This window comes from Ptiloglossa arizonensis, chromosome 8 (assembly GCF_051014685.1).
Source record: "Ptiloglossa arizonensis isolate GNS036 chromosome 8, iyPtiAriz1_principal, whole genome shotgun sequence".
Lineage (NCBI taxonomy): Eukaryota > Metazoa > Arthropoda > Insecta > Hymenoptera > Colletidae > Ptiloglossa > Ptiloglossa arizonensis.
Window position 1 is genome coordinate 19,790,188 of NC_135055.1, and position 26,648 is coordinate 19,816,835.

Below are 26,648 nucleotides of genomic sequence, written 5' to 3' on the forward strand. Positions count from 1 at the left end.
TTCTCCGTCTACGCGACACGAAGCGTTTCGAGTTCGAGCATCGTGTCGTCGACTCTCGCGTTACGCGAACTCGAATCCCTTCTCTCCGTTCCTGTCTTTCCCTTCATCGAATTCTCCCGGTTCCTTTCCGCAAGCTGCACCCCGCCATTAACCGATCTCCTATTCGATCGTATGCGCTCGTTTCCCGCTGGAGCGTTCTTTCAGTCACGCGGTCAAAACTTTGGTCCTCAACCATCTTCACTTAAATTTAACTTCAATTATACGCGTTCGTTGGCGAATCTTCGACTCCACGACTCGTTCCTCCGTTACCATTGTACACGTTGGGTGTCGTTTGCGGTCCACACGAACCGATTTTCACCGATACGCCTTATATTTCCAAACGATGTACATCGTTATCCGTATAATGAAGTTGTTCAGTTCGACGCGTAACCGTGTCTCTGGAATACAAAAACGTTCGAGATACGAGATATCTCGAGATATTCGTTGACTCAAAAACGTCCCGAGTAACAGATACGAGATACTCCTAGATATTTTTAAATTGAAAAGTTCCACGTGTGTGTGGGGGGGGGGGGGGGGTCACGAGATCGCGAACGCGTTAACAACAGCTCGCATTTTACGCCACTCTGTATTTTTCTTTCATACGGTGGCGTTATTATTATCATCATCATCGTCGTCGTCGTCGTCGATATCAGCCGTTACCAGCCGCATTCCCATTTATCAAGCGACGCGACGCGACGAGCGCACCTCCGCGTTCGACGCGCGCGTGAAACGATAACGCGCGGTGCACGCTCTCCACGTTGGAGAGAAATAAGAAAAAAAACGAAGGGGGAAAAAAAGAAATGGAACGGGCCGTGTATTTGCCGACGAGTCGCGGTGGATCGAGCGAAAAGAATACGCGCTCGCGAGTACGAGCGAGTCGCTCGCGCATCGGGAACAAAGAGAGTCCCGTGCCATCGGCGTGACTCGCGAGCGCGGCGACGCAAGAGGAAGATCTAGAAACCTCGAAGGATGAGAGTCTCGGCTTCTCGTCCTTGCGCGCGGAATCCGGGAAGTCGCTCGAGGCAGCCTCTCGTGGAAATTTAGAAACCTCGAGTCGCGAAACCGGTCCTCCTTTCGTGTTATTTTTTCTTTTCTTTGTATTTTTCTTTTTTTTCTTTAGCGAGGACCTCTTGTATAATCGAACACGCGCGCGAGAGAGAAAGAGTGAGAGAAGAAGATGCAAACGAGAACGACTCGCGAGGAAACGCGGTACGCGACTCGTTGGCATCGCGCGATCGCAACTGGTTAACGTTTCCTCGTGGATCGAAAGGTTCGACGAACCGCGAAACAACGCGCGATTGTACCCACCTGCGGACCGGAAGTGGAATTTTTGTCCACTCGGCGATACCGTTTGTTTCGCGCGCGCGAAATCGGCAACTTGCGAAAGACGAATAATAGTACGTGACGATTTATTGTCTCGGGTTCGTCGTTTCGTAGACCTATCCGAATCTCGAACAGTGAACACTGTTCGACCGACTCGCTCGATCTTTCGAGGTTTTCTACCGTGGTAGCCTGGCAGAAGTTCGAGCGCTGCTAAGTATTCCAATTTTTTTTTATTAACAGTATTGAGTGCACGTGGAAAATAAATGCGATAATTTGCAGGAAAAGCTTCCTCCCCGATCCCAGATGCTTCCTCGCGAAAAACGTACGCGCGCCGATTCATCGAGCGTTTTTACCCAGGAAATTGTTCGGTTTCTCGACGATGCGAACAGAATACTCGTTCGACGAGCAAAAATCGGTTATCTGGAACAGTTTTCAGTCACGAAATCTTCGTATCGACTCGAGTCGCGCCGGAAGCCGCTCGGTTCGTCGAACCGAGTTTTCCTCGCGGTGGAATTTCGCGGGAATCGTACGCCCGGAGGATAACGAGCAATTACTCGTGGCGCCGGGAAGCGTTCCCGTTCGAAAATTCGCGGCCGTGTATTAAACGGATTTTAATTAAAACGAAGCGACGATAGGTCGATTACGCGAGCCATAAAACCGGGAAAGTTGGTACGGTGGCGGCGGAAGGATGTAATTGCTTCGCTTCTCCGATTAATTAAAGCGTTCACGCACCGCGCCGGAGGAGCACGAACTTTGTTATTGCGCCTCGCAGCCACGGTTCGCGAGTTACGCTCGTCCGAGTCCTCGAGGAAACAAAATTCGACGACACCTCCGCGAATCATGATCGACGATCGCTCGATCCAAGTATCGTTCAGTTTCGATCGCGTTCGTTCGAAAAACGAGCGTTCGCGTACGCCCACGAGCAACTCGCGAGTGTTTTTAAACGGCTTATCGAGAGCGACGATTCGTGGCGAGACTCGATAAAAATTCACCGCGGGTAGAACTCGGTAGAAAATCTCACAACGTTGAACAGGGATTACCATCTGTTTGTTCTTACGAACGGGACCGTCCCATTGATTACAATAATATAATCTGGAAATGATAACGGTGCCGCTTTATCTTCGCGCGGTCGTAAAACGGATGCAAGGACTTTTCGAAAGAAGACGTGACAAAAATCGCGTATCGCGAGCATCGGTGGATCCGCGAGAGCGAGACCCCGGCCCCCGCTGAACGAGGAAGTCGCGCGCGATGGAACGAGCCGCCGAGACGTCGAGTTTACGGTGTTTGCGATGATAAACGGAAACGGAGAAATGTGGGTCAGAGAGTCCACAGTTTCGAAGTTGCCCGCCGCTCGTACCGCGCTCGTTCGTCTTGCTCCCGACTCGGTTCTCCCGGAGATTACCGTGTCGTGCACCTGTGTAACCGACGAAGACCCCCGACCGAGTCCAATCCTATAATTACGCTAACAGATCGCAAGGATCGATTACCGGCCGGACGGGGCCTCGCTTGTTTTCATTCGACGCGTTACCCGCTCGAAAAATCGCTCGGAATTACGCGCGACCCTGAGCACAAAGGAACCGTGGTTATTATTATTCGTCGCGGAAGAAAGCTCGATCGCCGGTTCCGGCGTCGTCGTCGTCGTCGTCGTCGTCGTCGTCGTCGTCGTTGTCGAGCGCGTTCGATCGCTTTTCTTCGTTCGTAGTGGCGGGGGGAGGGGGGAAAAAAGCGGGGCCCGAGCGCGGCCAGCGAACAAAAGGCCACTTTTCGCGAAACATATGCTCGTTGCCGCGGCAATGCACGGCCCGTACGTGTACGCGAAAGTTCTGTCGAAACGACGCCTTAGTCATCGTCCTTTTCCGGAGGATATACCTATATATTTGTATACATATGTATACATATATATGTATACATACATATACATATATATACATACATATATATATATATACATATATATATATACATATACATATATATAGATATACATATACATATATATATATATATATATATGTATATATATTCGATAATACTAATCCGCGGCTCGTAGCACCGCTTTTGCTTTCTTGCAGCGCAGTGACCTGATTCCTTGCCATGCAACGGTAAGAGCGTTTCCAGAGACTGGCGGAGGAGGGAGATGGAAAGAGAGAGTGGTCGCACGGCCGCGGGACCGAGACGGAGTAACCGCGAACCGTGCGGGACGGTAGAGGAGAACGATAGACCGACCAGAGGGAAAGAGGGAGAGAGCGAGAGAGCGAGCGAGCAAGCGAGCGAACGAACGAGCGCGCCTCGTGACACGTAATACCCGTCACGGTAATAGTGGTACGATATTATAGCACCGCTAATGTCATTCATTTGTGATTTAATGGGAGAAGTCTCGACCGCAGCCCATAGGAGGACAACGACTGTGCGCAGCCACGGTTCTCCCGGGCTGTCGAATCGCTCGAACCTCGGGAGTCCTCCTCCGCGTACCGCCAACGATCCACGTTTCGGAGGATCTACGCCGCGACGACACCGAAACGATCTCGCGCACGGTTTCACGATCCACCTTGCGCAATCGAGTCCTCCTAGAACCTCCAACGTCTTTCGTTTGCTTTTTTCTTTTTTTTTTTTCTTTTTTCGACCCGCTCTTTTCTATTCTTCCAGCGGTGTCTTCGCTGGCGTCGCTCGACTCTCGTGATTCCAAACTCGTGGAAAGTACTTGGTTCGAGACTCGATCGAGTCCTCCGAGTTCTTTGGGTATTTGGAAGGATCCACGAGAAAACGGTTCGACGATCTCCTATTTATCGAGTACAGGCGATCGAGTTCTCGAAGAACATCGACGATCTCGCGTTCTCTATTTTTCAGTGTATCTACGCGACGTTCGACTCTCGAGATTCCAGACTCGTGGAAAGGACTAGGTTCGATCCAGTTCGCGTTCTACGGGTATTCGAAGGGATCTACGAACTACACCGAAACGATGCACACTTCGACGATCTCCTGTTCGTCGCGCGATCGAGTTCTCGAAGAACGTCGACGATTTCGCGTTCTCTATTTTTCAGTGTATCTACGCGACGTTCGACTCTCGAGATTCCAGACTCGTGGAAAGGACTAGGTTCGATCCAGTTCGCGTTCTGGAGGTATTCGAAGGGATCTACGAACGACACCGAAACGATGCACGCTTTGACGATCACGGTTACGCAATCAAGTCCCCGTAGAACGTCGAAGATTTCGCTCTCCTTCGCGTTCTTCTCCACTTCCTCTTCTTCTTCTTCTTCTTCTTCGGTGTAGCTCCGCGTCACTCTCGCGATTCTAGACTCGCGTCGAGTCCTCCGCGTTCCGCAGGTATTTAAAGAGATCCGCGAGACGACGACACCGAAACGATGCACGGTTTAACGATCTACGTTGCCCATTGCGCAACGGACCCTCCTCGTGGAACCTTTTCCTCCTTTTATTTCGATTTTTTCGGTATCCGTCTCGTCCGCTGAACTCTCGCGATAAATTACTCGCGGCACCAATTAGTCAGTGTTCGAGCCCGCGTTCTAGGAGACCATCGATACCATCGTTCGATGGACGAGCTCGAGACGAGTGCGAGGGGATCTCCGGCGTGGTTGCGCGCCGGACGTTTCATTCAGGTCTTTTTTTTCCTCTTCCTCTTCTTCCTCCTACTCCTCCACTTCTTCTTCTTCTTCTTCTTCTTCTCTCGACGATGCAGGAACGTGGAAGGAATTCTCGAGACTCGGCGTACATGTGTTACAGTAGTCACTGTACGGACCCGTTCGTCCATTCGCTGGCTGGCGGTCGTTCCAGCTGCTAGCCCGGTATCTTCTCTCTGCTCTCTTTATGTAGGCTATCCCGGTTACGCTAGTTACGACGCGCTCTTAGAATTTAGGTTGACCATATGGCGAACGGAATCGTCGCGTTTCTTTCTCGCTCGCGGTTATTAATATCGCACCGCGGCGCGCCACTCCGAATCGTTCGCCGCGAGCTTGCCAATCGGACCGATCGACGTCGATCGACGATATCGATCACGGTAACGTCGATCGTACCGTGAACGCGTACCGCCGCTCGTCGAACAAACTCTCTGAATCGTTACCCTCGCCGATGAATCCGACCAAGCGGCTCTTTCGACGCGAAACGCGTACAAATCGCGGCCACTCGAGAGATACCGACGATCGGTTGCGTCGTTATCGCGGGGAAAAAGAAAAAAGAAAAAGAAAAAAAAGCGCAACGAGATTCGACGAACGGGTATCGTATTTCCGCGATTGTTTTAGATACACCTAAGGTACGCGGTGGCGCCTGCCGTGAGCGGAATAATCTTCCATGTTTGTTCATCTGTATTTGCACCGTGAATGCGTCGGTAAACCGTGCACTCGTGTTTGTAGACGATAGAGCGAGGTGCTAGAGCCCATTCGTCGGGTCATCAAAGTGTAATTTACACTCGGCCGAGACGACCAGCGTCGCCTTTACGGCGTGCCGGGTCCATCGATCGTGTGGGTGAAGCGTTTGGTCGTACGGAAGAACCGTGATAAAAATAAATTCTTCACTTCCTCGTGGCCACGTGGGTGCGCGAACAGACGCACGCACGCGCGCACGCGCGCACGCGCGAGCACGGACCTCGAGCTCTCGGGATGAATCGTTGTACGAAGCTGGCCACCGTTCAAAGTCACCGGGCGGTGCATCGGCTACCATTTGTAAATAACACCGTTTTCGTCCATCCTTTCGTCGGATCCCGTGTATCTTTCGACCGTCCCCCGAATCTCCCGCAAACCGTATCGCGAACCGTACTCGATCGTTCGAAACAAGAGGGATCACCGATCGGAATGACCAGCCGTCGAAGCATCCGTCTTCGAAATCTCCGAGATGCTATATCGGTTGGACATTCCGCGAACGCGTTACCGCGTCAAATATACGGTATTTCTTCCGTCTTACCGAATCGCACGGCGGTAAAGTATCACGGAGCATTTTTATATTGCACAAACATACGTCTATCCATTAGCGGTGTGTTCCTGCTACAAATAACGCCTAAATCCACACGCGGTGTTATTCGAAACTACAACGCAGCTCGCGGATACTTGGAGCCGTTCGAAAGAATCTTCGCGGCCAGGAGAGGCCAAGTGGATCTCCCCAGAGATACCGGAAACGTTTCCGGACGGTAGCTCCGCATTCGGTGACCATTTACCGTGGAATCGTTACGATAGGTGTCTAGATTAAATTTCGAAACTTCGGTGAAGGATCGTTCGTAACGTTCGTTCGAATTAAAGAGAAAATTTCCAATTCGTAGACAAAGAGTGTCCGGTAGGTATCAACGCGCGTAACATCGTTTCGTATTCGTCCCGTTTGGCGAGGCTCAATTTCGATTTTCTGTGTTCTGTTTCTCGAACGGTTCGACAATCGTAGAGAAGTACGTTTCCCATTATTTCGATCCGGCGACACGCTCGACCCCGTTAAAGAATCGAGCCGCGCGGCGTACACGGCGTCGCGATTACGTTCCATCGACGCCGAGACGCAGTCGTGACCGTCGAGGCGAGCGAACAATAGACGTCGCCGAATTATTCGGTGAATTCGAGTTTGATCGGCGTCAGGTGAGGAGGGGCCAGTCCGTTGCTCAGCCGCGTCCCTGATGCGTCGCGCGCCTCTAATATAGCAATGCAGGCGTGGAATATAGGTCGCACGCTAGAACGCTCTTTTATATATGCCGCCGCACGCTCGTGGATCGTGGCGAAGGTAGGCGCACGCGCTCACACCAACGAGCCGAGACACGCGAGCAAGCGTGCATTGCGCATCGAGCACGCGTTATGAATTCGTTAATGTCGTCATTGCGCGCCGTGGAATCCGCGCGAACGCATCGTAGACCGCGATTCCTCGACGGATCGAGGCCTACCAGCTTAGACGCGAAACAACCGATCGAAATTCGCGAGAGAACGATCCGGGACGATGAGCGAGTCGCGAGATACTCTCGTTGTCGAGAAACAACTCGAAACAACCGCGAACGCGATGGTGATGATCATTGACGGCCGCGACGAACAAAGAGCGAGGAGGAAAATAACGAGAGCTTTCGATCGGGCTCCGTTCTCTGAAAGAAGATACTTGAATAAACGCGAAATCGGGGATCTTCGGCGCTCGAGATAAAGAATCGCGCGAGAATATTTTCCCCGCGAAGTCGATTTGAGCCCTGTTTCGAAAGGAAGTCGAAACAACGCGAACACCAAGTGACTCATCGAGTCGAACACGATGATTTTTCTTTCCAAGTATTCCGAACAAAGAGCAAAGTAACGTAGAGCTTTCGGTTGTGCCAGTCTGAAAGTGTAAGCGAAATTGGAGATCTTCTTTGGGGCTCGAGATAAAGAATCGTGCGAGATTCGGCCCCTGTTTTGAAACGAAGTCGATGATTTTTCTTTCCAGGTGCTCCGAACAAAGAGCAAAGCAACGAGAGCTTTCGATAAGGTCTCTCCCCTCTAGAAAAATCCTCGAATCAACCTGAACGCGAATTCGAGGACCTGAGGAGGTTCACGGGACAAAGGATCGCGCGAGAACGATTTTTGGCCCCTCTTCCGAAACAAGGAATCGAAACGCCTCGAAATCGACGATGTTTCTTCGCGCTCGGGACAAAGAATCGCGAGAGAGTAGCACCGTGAGCTTTCGCGGATCGGTTCGTCCCGAAATGAAACGCTGGCCGATTTTTCATCGCAGGAGTCCAGGACAAAGAGTCGCTCGCTCGCTGGCTAGCTCGTTGGCTCGCGCGTTAGAAATACCGAGGACTCGGCGAAGGATCGAATCGCCGCGGAACGCTTCAGCGAGTATCCGGCTTTTCGTTTTTGTGACTCACCGATCGAGCACGGCCAATGGTACCGACGAGTCGCCGCCACGGCTCGAATAGAAGGCTTTTCATCCAGGCTGCGAGCGAAATAGTCGCTCGCTTATTTTAATTCCCGCGGAGTTCCGCACGTACGTCTACGACCCGTTACGGCCGGCATAACAATGCATGACGTAACTCTGGGGTCGAATCCTCCTTACCTCCTCCGTGCAACGATGTTACAGGAAAGTGAAACTCTCGGAAACCAGGTCACACCCACATCGTGCTCGCAGCAGTGAACCGCGATGTCGATCTACGAGACTCCCCTTTTAACTCCGTGGCCGGATACTTTTCGATACGGCCAGAACCGACCATTGGAGAACGTTGAGCGAAAAATCGTCCACGGTTCCGCGATCCGCGCGAGGAGACGTTTCCTTCGCGACCTTCGAATGTCCATTGGCCACCGGTTCATCTCCGAGGAGCGATTAGAGTCTCGGTGTCTCGTCGCAGGGACCGGTTCCGATCGAGTCGCTCGCGGGATTGAGTTTCGGCTTTAAACGGGGTAATCGAGAGACGATAAGATCGAGACTCGAGTAGCTGTTTCCTGTGGGGGCGTTTTTGGAAATGGAGAACGTTTGAACGAGCTTTGCGGAAACTTCCAGTCGAAGCTGACTCGCGATAGGAACCTACGGGGAACAGGTACCGTGTTCCTTGTACGGTATAGTATAGTTGATAATTTAAAGGGAAGAAACTTATCGTGGAAATTTCGAACGGTGTATCTCGATGGTAATTGCAGCAACGTTTAGACCGAAAACCTAACCCAGTCCTCGCGTTATACGAGACGGTGCGTGTTCCACGCTAGTTCGCGAGCACGCGTTCCTCTCGAGGCAAGGGAAAAGAAGCGGGCAACGAGCACGGCCGCGTGGGTGAGGAAACGGTGTTGGTGGAGCTGGCCCTAACCTATATACCGTTGGAGCCAGAATAGAGATAACGGGAGGGTGGATAATAATAACGGGTTCGTTAATAACGGATTGTCGAAAATTAAACACCTACGAGGCGAGGGAGGACTTTCGAGGAGGGTGGTGTTTATTCGTTCGTGAAATTCGCGTCACGGAACAACGAACCGTACCGATGATCTCGGTGATCGTCGCGATTCGCGAAACGAACCGTTGATGGTCCGTTTCGCGATCGATCGACTTTGAAATTTCGTTTCCGTATTTTCGATGCGAATAGCTCGCGTACCGTGGTCGAGCCGAGGTGTCGTATTCTCGGCTAATCTCGCGGCTCACCTGAGATCTCCGCGCTACGGACGAGCGGCCGTCGTTGGCAGAGCTTGTGTCTAAAACTAGCGACGACCGCGACATGTGCACGTAGACACCCCGGCGTCAAAACTCGGCGCATTATGTCATACTTTTAATGCGGTGTCGAGCTGCGAGCCGCATTCGACGTCCTTCGGGCACCTAACGCGGAACGGAAGTGCATTCGTTTCGCTTTTTTGTTCACCGTTATCGAACAGAGAGAGAGACAGAGTCAAAGAGAGAGAGAGAGAAGGAAAAGTTCCTTCGAAGCGACTCGTCCAGCGAGGCGAACGCGACACGCTCGACGCGGATCCTCTCGGTGCATCGGCTACGCGATTACGCAACGTTTAGGGTAATTAACGTATCGATCGGTCCGCGAACAGGTGTGTCGACATGGTCGCGAGAGCCGCGAAACCGAGGAAACTCCCGCGTCCCGGTTCGATCGCCACTCGATCACCAAGAACGAGAACTCGATCGCGACTCGATCACCAAGAACGAGAACTCGATCGCGAAACGTTCGAGACACCGAGTGGAAAATTTCTTCTGGAAAGCACGGGAAGGCCGAGAATCACGGAAACGCTTTTCGCGTTCCGTGTTTTCACGGCGGTCGCATATTTCTGTCCCGGGGCGGTCTTCAGCCCTGAGACAACTTCGCGCGAAGTAACGACTAATTGTCTTGCCCACTTTGCGACTCGTTTGTCGAGGGAATGGTAACTTTCGGGTTATTTACAATTGCTCTTGAATTTTTCGGTGGTTCGTTCGTTCGGGACCCGAGGTTCTCCGGGTGATCCTAAATATAGGGATTCGTGGACCTCTTCAAACTTGTTACAGAGTCCAAAGCAGTCAGAGAGTCAGAAATTGTTGGGTGGTTCAGAGTTATATGATTGAATGTTGTTGCTTCAAAGTTATCCCAGAGTCTAAAGTTTCTCCAAAGTCATTTTCAAGACTCGTAGGTTCCTCATGGATACTAAATACAGGGATTCGTGGCCCTCTTCAAAGTTGTTACAGGGTCCAAAGAATAATAGTTTGAGAGTCAGAAATTGTTGGGTTGTTCGGAGTTATTCGACGACTCAATATTGTTGCTTCAAAATTATCCCACAGTCTAAAGTTTCTCGAAAGTCATTTCGAAGACTCGTAGGTTCCTCACGAATCCTAAACATAGGAATTGTATTCCTCTTCAAAGTTGTTACAGAGTCCAAAGTTATTAAAAAGTCCAAAGTTATTCGACGATTCAAAGTTGTTGCTCCAAAGTTATCCCAGAGTCTAAAGTTTCTCGAAAGTCATTTCAAAGACTCATAAGTTCCTAAACACGGATCCTAAACACAGGGATTTGTGTTCCTCTTCAAAGTTGTCACAGAGTCCAAAGTTATTGGAAAGTCCAAAGTTATTCGACGATTCAAAGTTGTTGCTCCAAAGTTATCCCAGAGTCTAAAGTTTCTCGAAAGTCATTTCAAAGACTCATAAGTTCCTAAACACGGATCCTAAACACAGGGATTTGTGTTCCTCTTCAAAGTTGTCACAGAGTCCAAAGTTATTAAAAAGTCCAAAGTTATTCGACGATTAAAAGTTGTTGCTCCAAAGTTATCCCAGACTCTAAAGTTTGTCATTCCACCACGTAGGTTCTTCACAGATCTCTCTTCGAGAGTCCACCATCTATTCGGTAACTTTCGAGTTTTTCGCGCGCTTGGAGCTCGAACCTCGAAGCTCTATTTCGATAGTTCGTCGTTCGGTTAATGGGAGAAGTCCACGCTCGAAACCGTACGCGCATCGATACGGATAATTGTTTACAGTTCGATGTAATGCGTTTCTAATGGTCCTTTCGTGGAACGGGGCATTTTCGTTGGTCGTCGATTCGTCGAAAGCGAAGAGCGACGAAATTGTCGCTTTCACTCGTTGAAGTCTGCCCGCGATGTATTCGTCCACCCCGGAGCGAACGTTTTCGCGATCGTGATCTCGAAAATCGGCGATGCACGCGAGAAACCGGTGTACCGATGCGTATCGCGCGTATTTGCATGTTTATCCATCAGAGTCTCGACGGTAACGTCTGCGCAGCCAGTGGATTATCCTTCCGGCATTGAATCGTTAATAACGTCTATTTAGAGCGTCGCCGATACAGGAAGTATCGACGAACGTTGTCGAGGGAAATGAACATTTTCTCGACGATCTTTCACCCGTTACACGAGAAAAGGAACGAGCGTGCGCGAACGCGCGACATTGTCCAACAAGTTCGAGAACCTGTTGATCGACGAGCTTGGCCACGTGTTTCGTCCGAGGAGCTCCGTTCGTCTCGGTTCGGCGCGGTTTCCTCGCCTCGACACTCCGGATTCGAATCCAGAGAGTCGAGTTTCGTCCTGGAGATTTTCTTTCACCGAAACATCGTCCGAAAGAACATTCGTGGATCCGCGAAAGAACAAGGACGATGTTCGCGACAGATTCGAACTGGAAGAATCGTCGCGGAACGATCGACGCGCGGAAATCTCGGCGATTCTTTTTGCATCGGTGTATGAAAAACTCGTTTGGCTGATTACACCGTGAACGAGCTCGTTGGTTGGTACGTTGGTTTGCTCGCGCGCGTTGGCGCGCAACAACCGTGATCGTCGTACACATGGATCTCTCGTATCCTGTTCTACGAGAGCGGTAGAAACGCTACGGTCGTCACAATGGTGTTAATCTATTTATCTGACTAACAACAAACTTATCTCGTGACTCATTCCCCGCGGATTCGCGCGGTCGAGGGGGGCCGATCGGTTTCCGCGCGTGTGCGCGTGTGCGCGTGTAAACGTGTACGCGTACGCGTACGCGACAGGCTCGATTTTTACCCGCCGGATTAAGCGCGGCAGCTTTATCGTCGTTTCGCGTCGAAGGAGCTTTACTCCTTTCAAAACGCGCGACGTCGCGGTCACCCGACGCCTTTGTGATTTCCCGTTTACGAAGCAACAATTTTTGATCGATCGATTTCCGCGACGTCTGGACGTCCAGCGACGATCCACGTACCGCGAGGCCGCGTAGTTTCTCGAGCTTGGCGTACAAACGACGCTCGATCTCGTTGGATCTCTTTTTCTTACGATGGCACGATTCTGGATTCGTGGGATCGAATCACGGATTTACGAGCACCGCGATTTCGAAGCCACTCGAAGGTTGCGTATTAATTATTACGTTTTATCGTTCCGAAAAGTTTCGTCATTTCCCGTCCACTTTCACCGGGGCTGGCTACCAACCTGTTGAAGCGACAGCTGAAAAGAGAAGGCGTATCCCCGTGGCGGGGAGTGCTCGGAGGGTCGAACAAAGAACACTCGCAGCTTTTTATATCAAAATATATTTGTGCATAGACAAGAAGACAACCGTGACAGGTAATCTCGTACCTAACATACATCAGTCATACGCCAAGGAACGCGTGCACGTGCACGTAACTCGCACACTCGTGCGCGGGCATGCGTATTGTGCGCGGGCATGCACGCACAGGTGATACGTACGCGTGCACACGTTGGTTGAGTCGTGCATCACCGAGAGACCCGACAAAAGTCTTGGAAGAAAAGAAACGAAGAAAAGAGGGGGGGGAAAAAAAAAAAAAAAAAAAAAAAAAAAAAATAATACATAAAAATAGAGAAGAAACGTTAAAAACTTGTCGCACAAGTACGTATATAAGGTAGTAACAAATATCGTTCTCTCGCACGCGATCGAATCTACGAACGAAAAAGGACGAAAAAAAAAAAAGAAGAGATAATAATGAAATGAAGCCCGCTTCACGCGATTTTACGGTAACTCAAGGTGGAGGGACTCGGTTGGACCGAATCCCTGGTAACGTCGGCGAAATACATATATATATATATATATATATTTCTCTCTCTCTCTCTCTCTCTCTCTTTCTCTCTCTCTCTCTTTCTCTCTCGCTTTCTCACTCTCTCGTTCTCCCTCTCGCCGTAATCTCTAGCATGCATTCGCATTTAAAATGTATAATTATAACGATTCGTTTGTTGGACACATGCGCGCACACAATCGGCGTTATATTTTCTTCGCTCCTCTTTCGCTCTTTCACGCTCACTTTCTCACCCTCTCTTTCTCTCTCCCTGGCGCACAAAACACGAGCGTTTCGTTTCGTTTCTCTAACAAAATATATTAGCTTTTTTATGTACATACATCTCGAATATAATAAAATTAATATAGAGCTATAATACAAGGGCGTGTAAGAGTTTTTTTTCTTTTCAATTTTTTTGTTTGTTTGTTTGTTTGTTTCTTTGTTCTGGATGTTCGCGTATCACCCTGTCGAGAAATACAACGCGCGAATCGAGAAAAAAAAAGAAAAGAGCGCCGGCAAATTCGGTGTCGTTGTCGCGACCGATACACCGGTACGTCGTCGTCGAACGGTATCTCGGTGTGCCTCTCTTTTTTCTTTTTTTGTTTTTTGTTTTTTTTTGTTTTTAGGTACTTGGTAACGAGAACGATAATCTAATTAACGATCGATCGATATCTAAGAACGACTTCTGAACGGAACACGCGGCACTAACGTGTACACCGCGGCCATCGCATCCTCGTCACCGTGCCTGTACGTTTCCGTACGCGCGTGTTCGTCTGGTCGTACGTTTGCACGCGTACGTACACGCGCACGCGCACGCGCAAGAAGATGCATCGAAAATTTACACCGTCGAGAGAATCGAAAGATTTATGCGGACGAGCTTACGTATGCTCGCGTCGTATCCGCGCGCTCCTGTACGCGGTACGCGCGGCGTATCCGAGCTCGCCTATGCGCGCCCGTATACGTGCGCGTGTACCGGTGTTGGTCCACGGGAGTGTGATCGATGCGGTTGTACACATCGACGCGTGATTTGTTCAGAGTCGTAACGCGTCTCCGTGCTGCGAATTACGCGATCGAACGAGGCGGCGTACCCCGCGAAACGCGAGCGCGAACGCGAGCGCCCGGCAACGCGTACCACCCAGTCTTCTTTACGTACTTTTGCAAAAAGGTAGATACGAAAAAGTTCTCGGGGGAGAAAATCGGGGGAATGGAAACAAAGAAGATCGAACGAGAATTCGGATCGATCGTCGCTCTCGATCGAGTAGTATCTCGCATTGTTCGCGGCTGCTCTCGCGTTCGCGACGAGAGAGAAGACGCGAGCCGGCCACGCGCGGGCTGCGTTTCGTTCGTTTCTTTTGTTTCGCTTTGTACGGGCGAAAAGAAAAAAAAATGAAAATATGTATATATATATATGTATATGTATACGTGTTCATATTTATACGTATGTACACGTATACATATATTATATGTGGGACATTGGGTTCGGGGTAGGGGAAGTGTCCGGTGCACTCGGTGTAAACAGTTCGCCGTGAGCGGAGGCACTTTTTTTTCATCCACACGAAGTTGTCGACTTTAAGCTCCAGCTGCCGAAAAGCTCTCCCCCGGGGAAACCCCCGACGCGAAGCCTCTTCTACGAGCGAGTCATCGCGGTCTCTACCTCCGCGATTCTCCGTCGCTTCGTTCCTCGCCCTCTCTCTCTCTCTCTTTCTCATTCTCATTCTCATTCTCTCTCTCTCTCTCTCACTCTCTTTTTCCGTTACCTCCGGCGTCTATTCTACTGTCCACTAAACCGCGTCGCTCTCTCGAAGCACGCACGTGCACCTCGCGTTCTCCACACTCGTGGAACGAGACAAAGACGCGCGAGACGTCGTCGACGGTTCGAACGCGTGTATCCATCTATCTCGTTCTCTCTCTCTCGCTCTCGCTCTTTCACTCTCTCTCTCTCATTCTCCCTTGTTCAATTTTCTTTGTTTATTTATTGGTAGGCGATGCTCGGGAAAGTTTCGGGAACGCATCGCTCGTAAAGACGGAAGTCCCGTTCGCGACGACTCTCCTCACAATCGTATCGGGCCGAAAGGCAAGGGACGAAGGTCGACGCCTGCGGACGAGAGAAAGGCGCAATAGCCGCGACGCGATGCCACCGCGTCGCCGCTCGAGGACGACTTTGTGCGCTACATGGGCCCAACCGCGTGTTGCTGAAACTGGTCGAGGTGCCTCGAGATCTCGCGGTGCAGCTGTTCGGGTACCACGCCGACGCTGCTGAACAGGGACCTGAGCACGTTGAGCTCCTCGGTGAGCAGCTCGATCCTCTTTTTGAGCAGGTCGTTGTCCTTAACCAGTAGCTTCACCTTCTCCTCGGTCTCCCGCGATCGTACCTTCGCCTTCTCGCGGCTCTTCCTCACCGCGATGTTGTTCCTCTCGCGTCGCCTTCTGTACTCGTCGCTCGCCTTGTCGATGGCCTTGCTCTGTTTCCTGGCGGCGGCCGCCGCGGAGTTGGCATGATGCTGGTGCGCCATCACCGGCTTCATCGGACCGCCCCGTGGGGGTGGTTGGTGTACCGGTGCACCCGGATGACCACCGGGCACCGTGGACGGCGTCAGAGTGGTGAAGGTCGGTGCACCGTTCGCGAACGGTCCGTTGGTGACCGGGCTGTAACCACCGGGTGGATACTGGGGGCAGTGACGACGATAGTCCGCCGGGTCGAGGGGTTCCTCTTTGATGCTCGGTGAATCGGAGCTCGAGCTGTTGCTGTCGCTACAGCTGTTGCTGCCCTGATGGTAACTCGCGCCGCTGTGCACCGGTTGCGGCATGTAGGCGAGTGTGGTGCGCGGGTAACCGGGCGTTCTAACATGTTTCACCGCGCCGTTGTTCGCGCCCAGCATGTCCAATAGACCGTCGTTGAAGTGGCTGTCGTCGATCAGGTGTTGAAGATCCAACGATATCTCCGGCGTGTTCAGGTCCGTCAGCTCGCCGGCCGCTGCGCAGTGTTCCGCGTACTGTTGGTGAAGGCTAGCCTTGCTCGCGGAGACCTTGCTCACCACCGCGCTGTTCTGTTGCTGGCTGTGATTGTGATTCACCTGCAGCGCAGAGTTGTTGTTGTTGTTGTTGTTGTTCGCCGCGTTGTTGTTGTTGTTGTTGTTGCTCGGGTGGTTGTTGTTGTTGTTGTTGTTCAGTACTTGAGCCTTCTTGAGATCGGCCGCTCCATGGGCCTGGGCCTGATGGGCCGCTGAATCGTACATGACTGGCGACTCCATCGCTCACTCGCACATCACAGATACGCGCGATACGGTCTCTCCGCGATTCTATCGTCACCCCACTCTGTTACCCTCACCGAGAGGTGTCCGGTCGAGATTTCGAATCTTCGTTCTCGAGATTCACCCTTTGCGCGTTTCGTCGACTCGGCCAGTTACTCGTCGCCCGATGGTTAAAAGGAACCGGGGCCCGAGATAACTTGCGTCTCGCAGAAACTTCACCGCGGGAACGACCTCGAGCGTAGGTAGATGCGAGCCGGGGATTTTCCCGTGCGCGGACGAGCCGAGATCTGACACTGGTCCAAGAGTAGCAAAACGCGACCCTCGACTATTCCAATTTTCGAGGACGACGCCGTACGCGTCCGCGTCCCGAGTTACCGTTGCTTCGTAAGACTCCGGTGGACACTGGCTCCTCGTACGTTTAAATCGCCGCGTGGTTCGTTCGCGTCAACGCGTGAATGTTCACCACGCCTACGCGGGCTTTTTCGTGCTCGCCACGGTACACCACAGGGAACCCCGAGAAAACGAGAAAACGATACCACCCGCACGATAGCTGGCGCGCGACTGAGCCGCTTCGCGGCATGTCGCAAGCTTTCAATGTGGCGCGCGTCGAGAGCAACTCCATGCCTCATTGCGCTTGCGCCCGCGCTTCCCTCTAGCCGCTCCCCGCCTCCTTCCTCTCGGTGCGATCCGCGCTAAGAGCGCGGATACCGCGCGTCCACCGTATTCCCCTCCCCTATACCCGTTCGTCGCGCTCGATTCACTCTTTCCGTCTCTTTTCCGCTCCTTTCTATCTCTCGTCCCTCCTCCTCCTCCTCCTCCTTCCCCCTGACCGCCCCCCGCTCCGCCCCGCCCCTCGTTCCTCCGCCCGCTCCCGGTCTTCCCCTCCCTTGCGTCTTCCCCCCTCCCCTCGCGGGCCCACGATCTCTCTTTGTCCGTCTTACGGACCGACACGCTGTCGTCCCGTCGCGGCATCGCGCGACAGGAAAACTTTTCCGGTGCTCGCCTTTCTCGGTTCTATTTATAAGAAGTTATATACGAGAACGCGATCCCTTTCGACCGATGGATTTTCCACGGAAATCGAAACCTTTTTCGCGCCCGTTTTCGCGGCCCCGTAGACGGTGCGGACGGTGGAAAGAAAAAAAAAGATTCGGTACACTGCTCACCGAACGTGGCCGAGCGGCGTGTTAATTCGATACCCTTGTGGATCGACTCGCGAACGTGTTTTTCCATTCGTTAGAGGGCCCGCGGTTGTTCGGTTATTCGAGTTTCACCGAACTTGGTCACCCGACGACGATCACGGGGCTCCCTGGGCGCGAGTACCCGGGCCCGACGACGGACTCGCGTCTTCGCGCCTTATTCGATTCGTAGTTTCGCTGGCGGCTCTTTCGTCCCGGCTCCGAACGCTGCGTACAAACGTCGTCGCATCGACGACGCGATTCGTTTCGCGGGACGGGCAACCGACGATTATCGTACCCGTCATCGTTGGTCGCTCGATCGGAACCGATTTCTATGTAACGGCGGGTACGTTCGATTTGTCAGCGCGTATGCTGATATCTGTCCAATTGCTTGCGTGAGATTGCGCAATTAGCGGCAACAAAGTGAGAGAGGATATTATCGGTAATGGGCGCAAGATCCTTTTGCTTGGAATTCACCGCCGTGGAACGGTTAACGAGCCTACGTATATACGATGCGCTTGAACTTTGTGGTGGGATAGCAAGTAGAGAAAGCGAAATTTGCAAACGCACTTACGGTAACGTAAGATTCAACGTACGAATCGAATTTCTCGTTGCGGGCATCTATCTTTGTACGTGATTCCGTTTCGGGAGAAGGTGCCTTTTAATAATACATCTAGGAATGCATTTTATGCGCCGCGCTGACGTCGATATACAATTTTGGATTGACATTTATGAGCCGAAAATTTCGAACGCGAGCAACCAGCGTGCGAAACGACGCCCGCGGCGGCATCGGGCGGCATCTTGCGAATGAAAACGAATCCACTGGCAGTCGGTACAGCGTTCCCGAACCGACCTGCGACGGAAAGATCCGAATTCAACCGAATTTCTTCGACGTGATATTAGCCACAACAAAAAAATCGTAACATTCGCGTAAAAACTTTTCGGCAGTGTATATATTTTTCGCGTTCCTTTTGTGATTCACCGTTGCCCACGAAGATTCGGTGGTTCGTTAGCCCGAGGTGAGTAACCAATTTCGTTAGGTTAATTTTCACACGATTTTCGCGTTGTTGGGCCTGCGAGTACCTTTGACGGAACGGCCCGTCGGATGTACGCGTATTGTTATGACAAAATGCGAATAACACGTCCCGCGAGGCGTTTTCGAATTCCAGGATAAAACGAGTCTACCTTGTGGTGTGATATTTCTTTCTTCGCTTCGATTCACGGTTTAGCGAACGTTTTCGGACGCGTCGGATCCAAACTGTTGAATGTTTTCGGGCTTAACCTAGACGAAATCTGGTACGACGAATTCCGCGCGATACAACAACGCTCTATATCGTAAACATTTTGCAACATCGTTCTTCGTTTCCCGCTCGATTCGTTTCAGCGTAAACCTTCTCTTTTGCTTCCGGAGGAGCGAGATTCGAGATTCGTTCGATTTAACGCGTCCACGTACGCTTCCGCGATCGATGCGTTCGTTTATGCCTCGTATTAGCTCTCTTTATGTTTACAATGTCTATATAACGTCCAGCTTCGCACAGTTTCGAAACTACTACTGTTATCGAGGGTACTACTGTTTTCAGCTTACAAACTCAAGCGAAGATTATTGGGACATTGGGTGTCAATAATGGCAGATGAACAGCAACAATTTTTTCTTAAATGGAACGATTTCCAATCTAATATGGTATCGTCGTTTAAACATTTACGAGACGAAAAAAGCTTCACGGATGTGACGTTAGCTTGCGACGGTCAGACCTGTAAAGCGCATAAGATGGTGTTGTCCGCTTGTAGTCCTTATTTTAAGTCTTTATTAGAGGTACGTCGTCGTTAAGCTAAGTCGAATACCTGTTCCTCTGGAACTAGCCGGTTAATCGTTGAGGTGTTGTAGGAAAATCCGTCCAAACATCCCATTATAATTCTAAAAGACGTCGCATACAGCCACCTTCAAGCTATTTTGGAATTCATGTACGCGGGAGAAGTTAACGTTTCGCAAGATCAACTGCCGGCGTTTCTTAAAACTGCCGACCGACTCAAAGTTAAAGGGTTGGCAGAAGCACCGGGTGCCATTAAGAGAGAAGGTTAAAAATTGCACTTATAGTTATGGTAAGATATCGCATTTGGTTATTGTAGCATAAAATTGTAACCCCGTCAAATTTTCATACGAGGAATTTGTACCTCCCCTTCCAGGATTTTGGGAAGCGTGCGGACTGAAAAAAAAAGTGTAATAATGTAAAGTGATCGCGTAAAGACATATACCACACACTATAAAAACACACGCTATGTGTGCACAACTCAGTGTCCTCTGGTTCATGACTTGGATCAACACACGGCGACAATGTAAATTATGCCTTTTCTTAATCTCAGTTAATGTTAATGTTGTATTGAATGTATGTATACAAATATGGTAGAGATGAAATGTTGATGTTTGTCTTGAACCCATTGCGCCATAATGCGGTGGTGGCAATAATATTGATTATTTTTTTAAAACAAAGTGCTGCAAAAAAGCTAATAAGTGGGTCACGATAGTTTACAATACATGCTGACCGGGGCAGTTTTGTGGATCAAATGGAAATGTTAACAGACATCTTTACGACTACCTGTTTTTTAAAATGGATCTACTGACTCGCTATACTTTCCTATCGGTGGTTTTACGGTAGATCTATTCACAAGGTATCAAAATTTCTGGAGTCCGTACCAAATGCTAGCCGAGCCAAATCTTTCTCCGTTGTTTCTCTTATCGATCGTGGATCTAACAGTTTTATTTTACAATCGTTTTCAGAGAAGGAAATGCACGAGAATTAGAATTCCATACCATTGTTTGTTTTTGTCAAGTTGCACCGATACGTTGGACGAGTTTATCACAGAAATGGTCTACCGACACATTTATTGGTATCGATTCGCACGAAATTTGGATTGTATCGTGACTAGATCTGCAACACCCCGGTAATCTCTTTAAAGAATGTTAAATCAAGTTTACTGGAAGTTGTAACGCGCGTGTCGTATATTGCTCTCTTTCGTTGTCCACGTGGGTTGATAAATCGTGTCGTTTCTCACTGCTGAATATTTGCAATTGGAACGAAAAACCATTATTTCACACGTTTTAAATCCATTCGGTACCAGTTACCTCTTCTAGTGATCATGATTTTTTACTTAACCAAATACTGCCAGTATTTGTACCGGCGTATTCACAATATTACCGATAGACCAAATTTATTTATGATAATAATATATTAAGGGTTGAATGTCTTAAATCGAGGGAAGGTTATTGTAATATAAGCGAAGCAAATTTTTGTAAAGTCGGAGCGCACAGTTCCTTTCCCCTCCCGAAGAATCAGAATGATCAGAGAGGTTTGCACGCAAAAGAAAAGTCAGGAAACATTATCGAGTCAAGAACACGCGTTAATGCTCGATTTACGCAAACTATCCCATGATTTTTTACGCATCGAAATACCCAAATGCTTTTCCCATTCTCATTTTAAGCTATTAACGTTCTATTTGTTACGAGCTTGCAGATTGTATTGTCTTTCGCTTTACCTTTCTTTCTTTTTTTCCAAGTACGACACAAATTCGATTCTCGACTCCCTTTACGTTTACATTTTCTTGCGATTTATTGTGTTTCATTCGATCGAAATTACATCCAACTTGACGATTTTTCACAAATTCGAATACAATATTACGTCCGATTCCGATCGATAAGTTTGTCCTACCATGTGTATCACGGTAACTCGTAATTTAACGAGCACGAGTAGTTCTACGACACCGAATGTCAATTTAGAATTGCCGATTCGTGTCCTAGATTTCGAGCACCCTGGAAACAAATTATGGTGTACAGGAATTTTCGTAGCGTAGCTTTTATTTAATTTTTTTTTTTTTCCCCCTTTTTTTTTTGCGTCGGATGTTCTTGTGAATATCATCGTGATTGTACGATTATTAGAATGCAGCGAGTTTTAAGTGAAAAATCACCCTTGTCGTCGCAAGGTTCGAACCAGTCTAATTAACAACCGTTGTTGCAACTAAGAATGACGAATGTACGAAATGGGACCAGCAGCAACTAAACGTCACGGTAATTGGAATTGACTTTATCAATCTTCGTTAATAGCCACGTATATACGTTTCTTTTTTTTTCCAGCGAAACACGTTTCACCGCGTATCGATTTTTACTCGTTTACTTCTACGAGCAAAAAGTAAAGTCAAAAGTAGAGTCTTCACAGTCATCCGATAGCAAGTCATGCAGAAAAAAAAAATGAAAGAAATGACGATCCGTGTCTATTCTCAGTATTTAAGACAGCCTTTAACGTTAAGACGGTTGGGTTCAGTTCCTACAATGACACGTTTATCGGGCATTTGGTGGTTGATATGCGAATTGTACCGTGTGTATTTGCTGAACTGCAAAGTTGAGGTATATACATTTTAGAGTAGAAAAAAAATGTTACATGAGTGATCGATTCGAAATAAGTTCGCAACTTGTTGATAAGCCTTCCTCCTCGTATATATTTTTTTTCCCCTCCTCCTCCCCCCACCCCCCCGTTTTCGTTTTAGTCGACGCTTCCGTAGAGGGGCTTCTGCGTACACTTTTTTTTTTCTTTTTTTACTCCCTTTTAACCGAACTTTTTGAGAACGACCGATTTGCGATCTATTGGTTTGCCGAAGTTGTTACCGACGAATCTCTCATTCCTTTTATACTTTCACGAAATTCTACAACGTTCTCCCTCCCCCCCTCTCCCTTTTTTGAACGACAATATATATCGTTACTTTTTCTAATTATTATGACTCGATGATGACTATGATTACAATATGACGATGTTGAGATATAAAATAAATTGTGTAAATATACCATTTTCGTAAAACCGTTGCTTTTCCCTTAGCCTTCCGACAATCGGCCGCTAAACGCGCAACTTCCTCGCCAATGGAAAATATTTATCGGTTCGCGAATCTACGCGTGTACAATAATTTTATGCAATGTTACAAACGAGAGGACATTGTAATTGCGTGTAAAGATACATCGGGTCAATTCGTATCTAAATACAACGATCGAGGTGGACTTCCTGTTCGGTTAAAATCCATTTGGAAGTATACTTGCAATTCGGAGGGTCGAACAGAGTAGTACTTTCACCTTTGTACGGAAAAGAATTCTTGAACCGAGATCGTTTCATTGAATCCTCGTGGCGGTGTCGGTGGAAACCTCTAGGATTTTTCCGTTCATATCTTCGGTACACCTAAGAAAGATAATTCGATCAGAGAGAATTCGATCGGTCGGGAGTGTCTAGGTTCATCCGCGACGAATTCTACGCTCTTACTTAGCGTTGGATAGTTGAACACGGGATACCTAGGCGCAAAAGGAGTGTTTGCACCGCGCACGAAATCCGATTCATCGTGATCCTTGATGTGCTCTGCACCTGACATGCACTCTTCGTAGGATGGAGGCGCTTGATAAAAGCAAAAGGTAAATTTCAATATACGTATCCGTGAATTTTGTCAAGTTAATCAATTACTCACGTATCGGACAGTCGTTGGACGTGCCGACAGTCTGGTCTGGATGGACGAAACCAAGAGGCAGAGGCGGTGCATCGGTTGCACCATTGTTCAACGGATAATTTGCTTCAGCCGACATTGACTTCGTAACGATCGTCGCTGGTGTTACCACAGGACTGGTCATAGCGACCAACGATGACGCAGTCGGCGAACAGTACAATGGCACTGATCCGATCAAAATTGGATAACTCTTGACGAACTTGAAGTGGCTGGATATCGCGGAAAAGTTTGAAATATCGAGTATTAATTACAGCGATATCCTAGCGACAGGTAGGTAGCCGAACACCGATTTCTTTTCGAACGTCTTATCTGTTTAATCAGTCGCAAACCTTCCTCGAGGGACACTTAAGATTTATGCCGCGTTTACTTTATCTTTCAGAACTTGAACGTCACGTATGCAGAGCGTGGGACATTTTAGGACGGCGAATCCGACCGGTATCCCTTCTTACGATCCGTGACGTTAGTCACGGTCGAGGAATTGACCTCGAGGGAATTTCCGCGCGATAAGCCACTTATCGGCGCCCGTTTACTTACGCTCCCGAAACGTGCACGCAGACTTGCAGTTTGTAGTTCAAGTCTATAATGCTGCAAAAGTCCAAGCTGGACGGTGGTAACGGTGGTACCCGGAGCTCCGAAATTGCTTGTCCACTTGCGGCCAGCTGCCCGGAGGATTTCGTGGACGCTGTCTCGGTTATTATGGACTTCGTCCTACCGGTAGACGCGTGAAATTTAAGTTCCTTAAAGAGTTAATATCGAGCGAATTAAAAGAAAAACAACAACGACAGGTTCGTGGCCGCCGTGTGAGAAGCTTTGACACTCGCAACGAAATCGTCGCGCTATGTAAAGTTTTCGCTCACTTGGTTCAATCTCGAGCTGATCCCCGTGATCGTGATGGAGCTCGATGACAACGCGTAGTTCAACGCCGTGACTATCATCTGTCCTGGAACGTATCCGGACGAGGGAATTCTGACCCCCACGTTCACCGAGCCCGTCTCGCAGCAACAGGTGTAGAAATTTTTGTACGCCTCGTCGTCTATTCCCAGCTACGACGAAGAAATACGCAAGTTCTTTTAGGACACGTTCGCGCCAAGTACGACGATCTCTTACGCATTTGTGTCGTTCCGTGTTCAAATCCAAAATCGAGACCACGGTGAACGCGGTTTTGCACTCTTGATCGAACTTCCATGGTCGGTCGAGCACGGCTTTCACTGTATACCTAACGTGTCCGTACCGATGCTCGAAGCTGCTGGGGATGTTGTTTGGTAGCTGGAACTGGAACGTGTACCGCTGGTATCCCACGGGAATGTGCACACGCGAATTCTCTGGAAAACGTCGAACGTGTATCGTTTCTCCGCGATTTTATTTTCAGATTTTTCAGTAGTGCGATCGTTCAATGTACAGTGTATACGTGTACATGAGAATATAGGGGAAAAAGAGGGAGAGAAGAAAAGAAGAATGTCAAAGGAGACATTAGTAAAAAAAATGAGAGAGAAGACTATATCGAACGGGTCCAGTTCGTCTCTACTCACTGCTATTGGCGCGCAGTATGCTCGCCTGGAAATTGAAGTAGCTTTGGAAATTGCTGTAAGTAATTTCTTGCGATTCGTTGTTCGGACCGCTCTCCGTTTCCGTCCAACGTACACAGGCCTCCCCCTTGGCGGTGAAATATAGTCCTACGATTCGTCGATCACTGTTAGGGGAAACTCGACGTGGTTTTGCTTATCGTAACGTTGATAGTGATTACCCGTTCTTAATTGTACGACAGGTGTTTTCTAAAGATTAACAACGTTGTTGTCGCTTTACAACCCATCGGAGCCAATTACGTAATACAGACGCGTTCGGGGGAAAAACTAATTACGCGTGAAAGGTTTCCGCGATATTTTTCAATTGCTCGTCGATTGTATTCTTCGAAAGATAATTGCGCCAATAATTCGCGACGCGGTTGCGCAAAAAGATTCGTTTAATTTCTATCGGAATAATCGATCTTGATCGTCGTGATTTTTTCTTTCCATCGAGGTACCACGGTCACCTTCGATTATTTTTTTCGTTTTTTTTTAATTTTTTCGGCTACGAGAACCGTTTTCTACGTCCACTGCGGCGAACGATGACGCCATTGGTAGGATTTGTAGCGCGCAACGTTCGAAACCGTTCTCGTACCGCAATCGATCGCGATGTACGCGTGCAAACGCGGTCCCGTCCTCGCGATTGGTGCAATTAAAGACACGCGAGGTTCCGTTTCGTCGAAACGCGACCAATTACGGTTAATTTATAATTTCTCTCCGCGTTTCGGAATCGTCGAGCATCGATTCCCGCGGCTAGGGTACTTTTCTCCACCATCGCGTGGCTCCTCGGTCGATACTCACCTCTGACGCTCTTCTCCGACGAGGCTTCCAAAACGATGTTCCCGTGAACGGTCTCACCGGCCACGTACGTGGCACTTGGTCGTTCGAATTCCACGCGGAACGTCTTCAACGACGGCATCGTGCACGAAACTGGAAAGCAATCTTTTTCATCGAACGAGGGCGTCCACGGATTGCTCGTAGAAGGGGAACGAGGAAAAAGATAACGCACGCTTGACGCCTTCTTCCCTACTGTTTTCTCTCTCTCTCTCTCTCTCTCTCTACCAACAATCGATACGCGCGACTATTTATTCGACGTTTCTCTCTTACCTCCGCTCGATGTTCAACAACGTTTGAACTTGGCACCACGAGTCATCCCGCGTGGATCGCGGGACAACGGAAAGAAACGCGTTGCACGTTTCTCGTTCAAGGTTCGTCCTGCGGATACGCGCACGCTTGATAAATAATATCGACGATCTCGCTATCCAAGGAACAGGAAACAAACTGCGCAGCGGTGCAGAGAACGGTACACGGGTCGTGCAGGATCCGACACTTGCTTCCATCTTGCGAACACGCTCGAAACAGCACCGTGGTTTCTTTCCTCTAGTAGATAAAGGGAACAGGTAAGACGCGCGGGAGATCTCCTCGAGTGAATCGAGTCTTGAACGTTCCCTACGCGTCTCGAAATCCTCCTCGATCGAGTTTCAACGTTGCATTCGCATTTTACCAGTCACTTAAGCTAGGTGTACTTTCTCCTCGCGGATTTTCGCGCAACGATGCACCGTGCAACTTGTTACAGGTACGCGAAACGCTGCATGACCGTTGGTTGTTACGAACGAGCGCGAGAACCGCTCGTGAAAATCGATCGTTCGCTAGGGTCGCGCGAAAAGTGTGGTTTAAAATGAACCATCGGTCCAGGATGCAATCGAGAGCGCATCTTCGAGTGGCACGACAATCGATATCGTAGAGCGCGCCGACCGTTTCGCTCGCAATTCGCGCCAGCGCACAACTCGGGATTTATTTTATCGCTTTTGCCACTCCCTGGCGAACCGGCTGATAACGACGACACGCTTCGCGATATCGTTTCCTGAAAATTCGACGATCCGCGATACAGATCGTCTCG

The 26,648-nt window shown here is 49.4% G+C and overlaps 4 protein-coding genes across 9 annotated transcripts in view; 2 read left to right on the top strand and 2 right to left on the bottom strand.

Annotated features, from left to right (window-relative positions):
* The window catches only part of Lolal (longitudinals lacking protein-like), an 85,600-nt gene extending 65,537 nt beyond the window's left edge, over window positions 1–20,063 (top strand). The window contains exons 1-4 of one of the 3 annotated variants that reach the window (XM_076319281.1): window positions 18,527–18,676; window positions 19,238–19,470; window positions 19,543–19,757; window positions 19,842–20,063. In XM_076319281.1, coding sequence (XP_076175396.1) covers window positions 19,282–19,470; window positions 19,543–19,737 — 384 coding nt within the window. In that variant the 5' untranslated portion in view covers window positions 18,527–18,676; window positions 19,238–19,281 and the 3' untranslated portion in view covers window positions 19,738–19,757; window positions 19,842–20,063. Of the gene's footprint in view, window positions 1–18,526; window positions 18,677–18,831; window positions 18,849–19,237; window positions 19,471–19,542; window positions 19,758–19,841 lie in introns of those variants that run through there. The other 2 variants (XM_076319283.1, XM_076319282.1) reach the window with 2 other exon arrangements.
* Window positions 12,734–16,487, bottom strand: LOC143150242 (CCAAT/enhancer-binding protein). The gene has a single exon (XM_076318374.1). It carries the CDS (start codon window positions 16,480–16,482, stop codon window positions 15,400–15,402), a length of 1,083 nt encoding a protein of 360 aa, XP_076174489.1. The 5' UTR covers window positions 16,483–16,487; the 3' UTR covers window positions 12,734–15,399.
* Window positions 17,444–18,580, top strand: LOC143150776 (uncharacterized). Its single transcript, XM_076319280.1, has 2 exons — window positions 17,444–18,249; window positions 18,335–18,580. The coding sequence occupies exons 1-2, from the start codon at window positions 18,103–18,105 to the stop codon at window positions 18,578–18,580; spliced, it is 393 nt and encodes a 130-aa protein (XP_076175395.1). The 5' UTR covers window positions 17,444–18,102.
* Window positions 20,064–22,193: 2,130 nt separating the features above from the next.
* On the bottom strand, window positions 22,194–26,237 carry LOC143150773 (arrestin domain-containing protein 3). Of its 4 annotated transcripts, none has more exons than XM_076319272.1 (9): window positions 25,856–26,237; window positions 25,550–25,690; window positions 24,716–24,859; window positions 24,294–24,508; window positions 24,044–24,229; window positions 23,721–23,923; window positions 23,151–23,395; window positions 22,981–23,080; window positions 22,194–22,870 (listed from the first exon to the last, which is right to left on the bottom strand). In XM_076319272.1, the coding sequence occupies exons 2-9, from the start codon at window positions 25,665–25,667 to the stop codon at window positions 22,804–22,806; spliced, it is 1,278 nt and encodes a 425-aa protein (XP_076175387.1). In that variant the 5' UTR covers window positions 25,668–25,690; window positions 25,856–26,237; the 3' UTR covers window positions 22,194–22,803. The 4 variants fall into 4 exon arrangements, with proteins under 4 accessions (XP_076175387.1, XP_076175388.1, XP_076175386.1 ...); XM_076319273.1 differs by having other exon boundaries at window positions 25,550–25,678; window positions 25,856–26,236; XM_076319271.1 differs by lacking the exon at window positions 25,856–26,237 and having other exon boundaries at window positions 25,550–25,820.
* Between the last annotated feature and the right edge of the window lie 411 nt (window positions 26,238–26,648).

Bases quoted from the DNA above. Each gene is read 5' to 3' on its own strand.
- LOC143150776 (XM_076319280.1), top strand. From the start codon at position 18,103: ATGGGCGCAAGATCCTTTTGCTTGGAATTCACCGCCGTGGAACGGTTA. The intron at 18,250-18,334 runs GTACGAATCGAA...TAATACATCTAG, and splicing joins ACGGTAACGTAAGATTCAAC to GAATGCATTTTATGCGCCGC.
- LOC143150773 (XM_076319272.1), bottom strand. From the start codon at position 25,667: ATGCCGTCGTTGAAGACGTTCCGCGTGGAATTCGAACGACCAAGTGCC. The intron at 24,509-24,715 runs GTGAGTAGAGAC...GACGTTTTCCAG, and splicing joins CATACTGCGCGCCAATAGCA to AGAATTCGCGTGTGCACATT. The intron at 24,230-24,293 runs GTAAGAGATCGT...TCTTCGTCGTAG, and splicing joins ACACGGAACGACACAAATGC to CTGGGAATAGACGACGAGGC.
- LOC143150242 (XM_076318374.1), bottom strand. From the start codon at position 16,482: ATGGAGTCGCCAGTCATGTACGATTCAGCGGCCCATCAGGCCCAGGCC.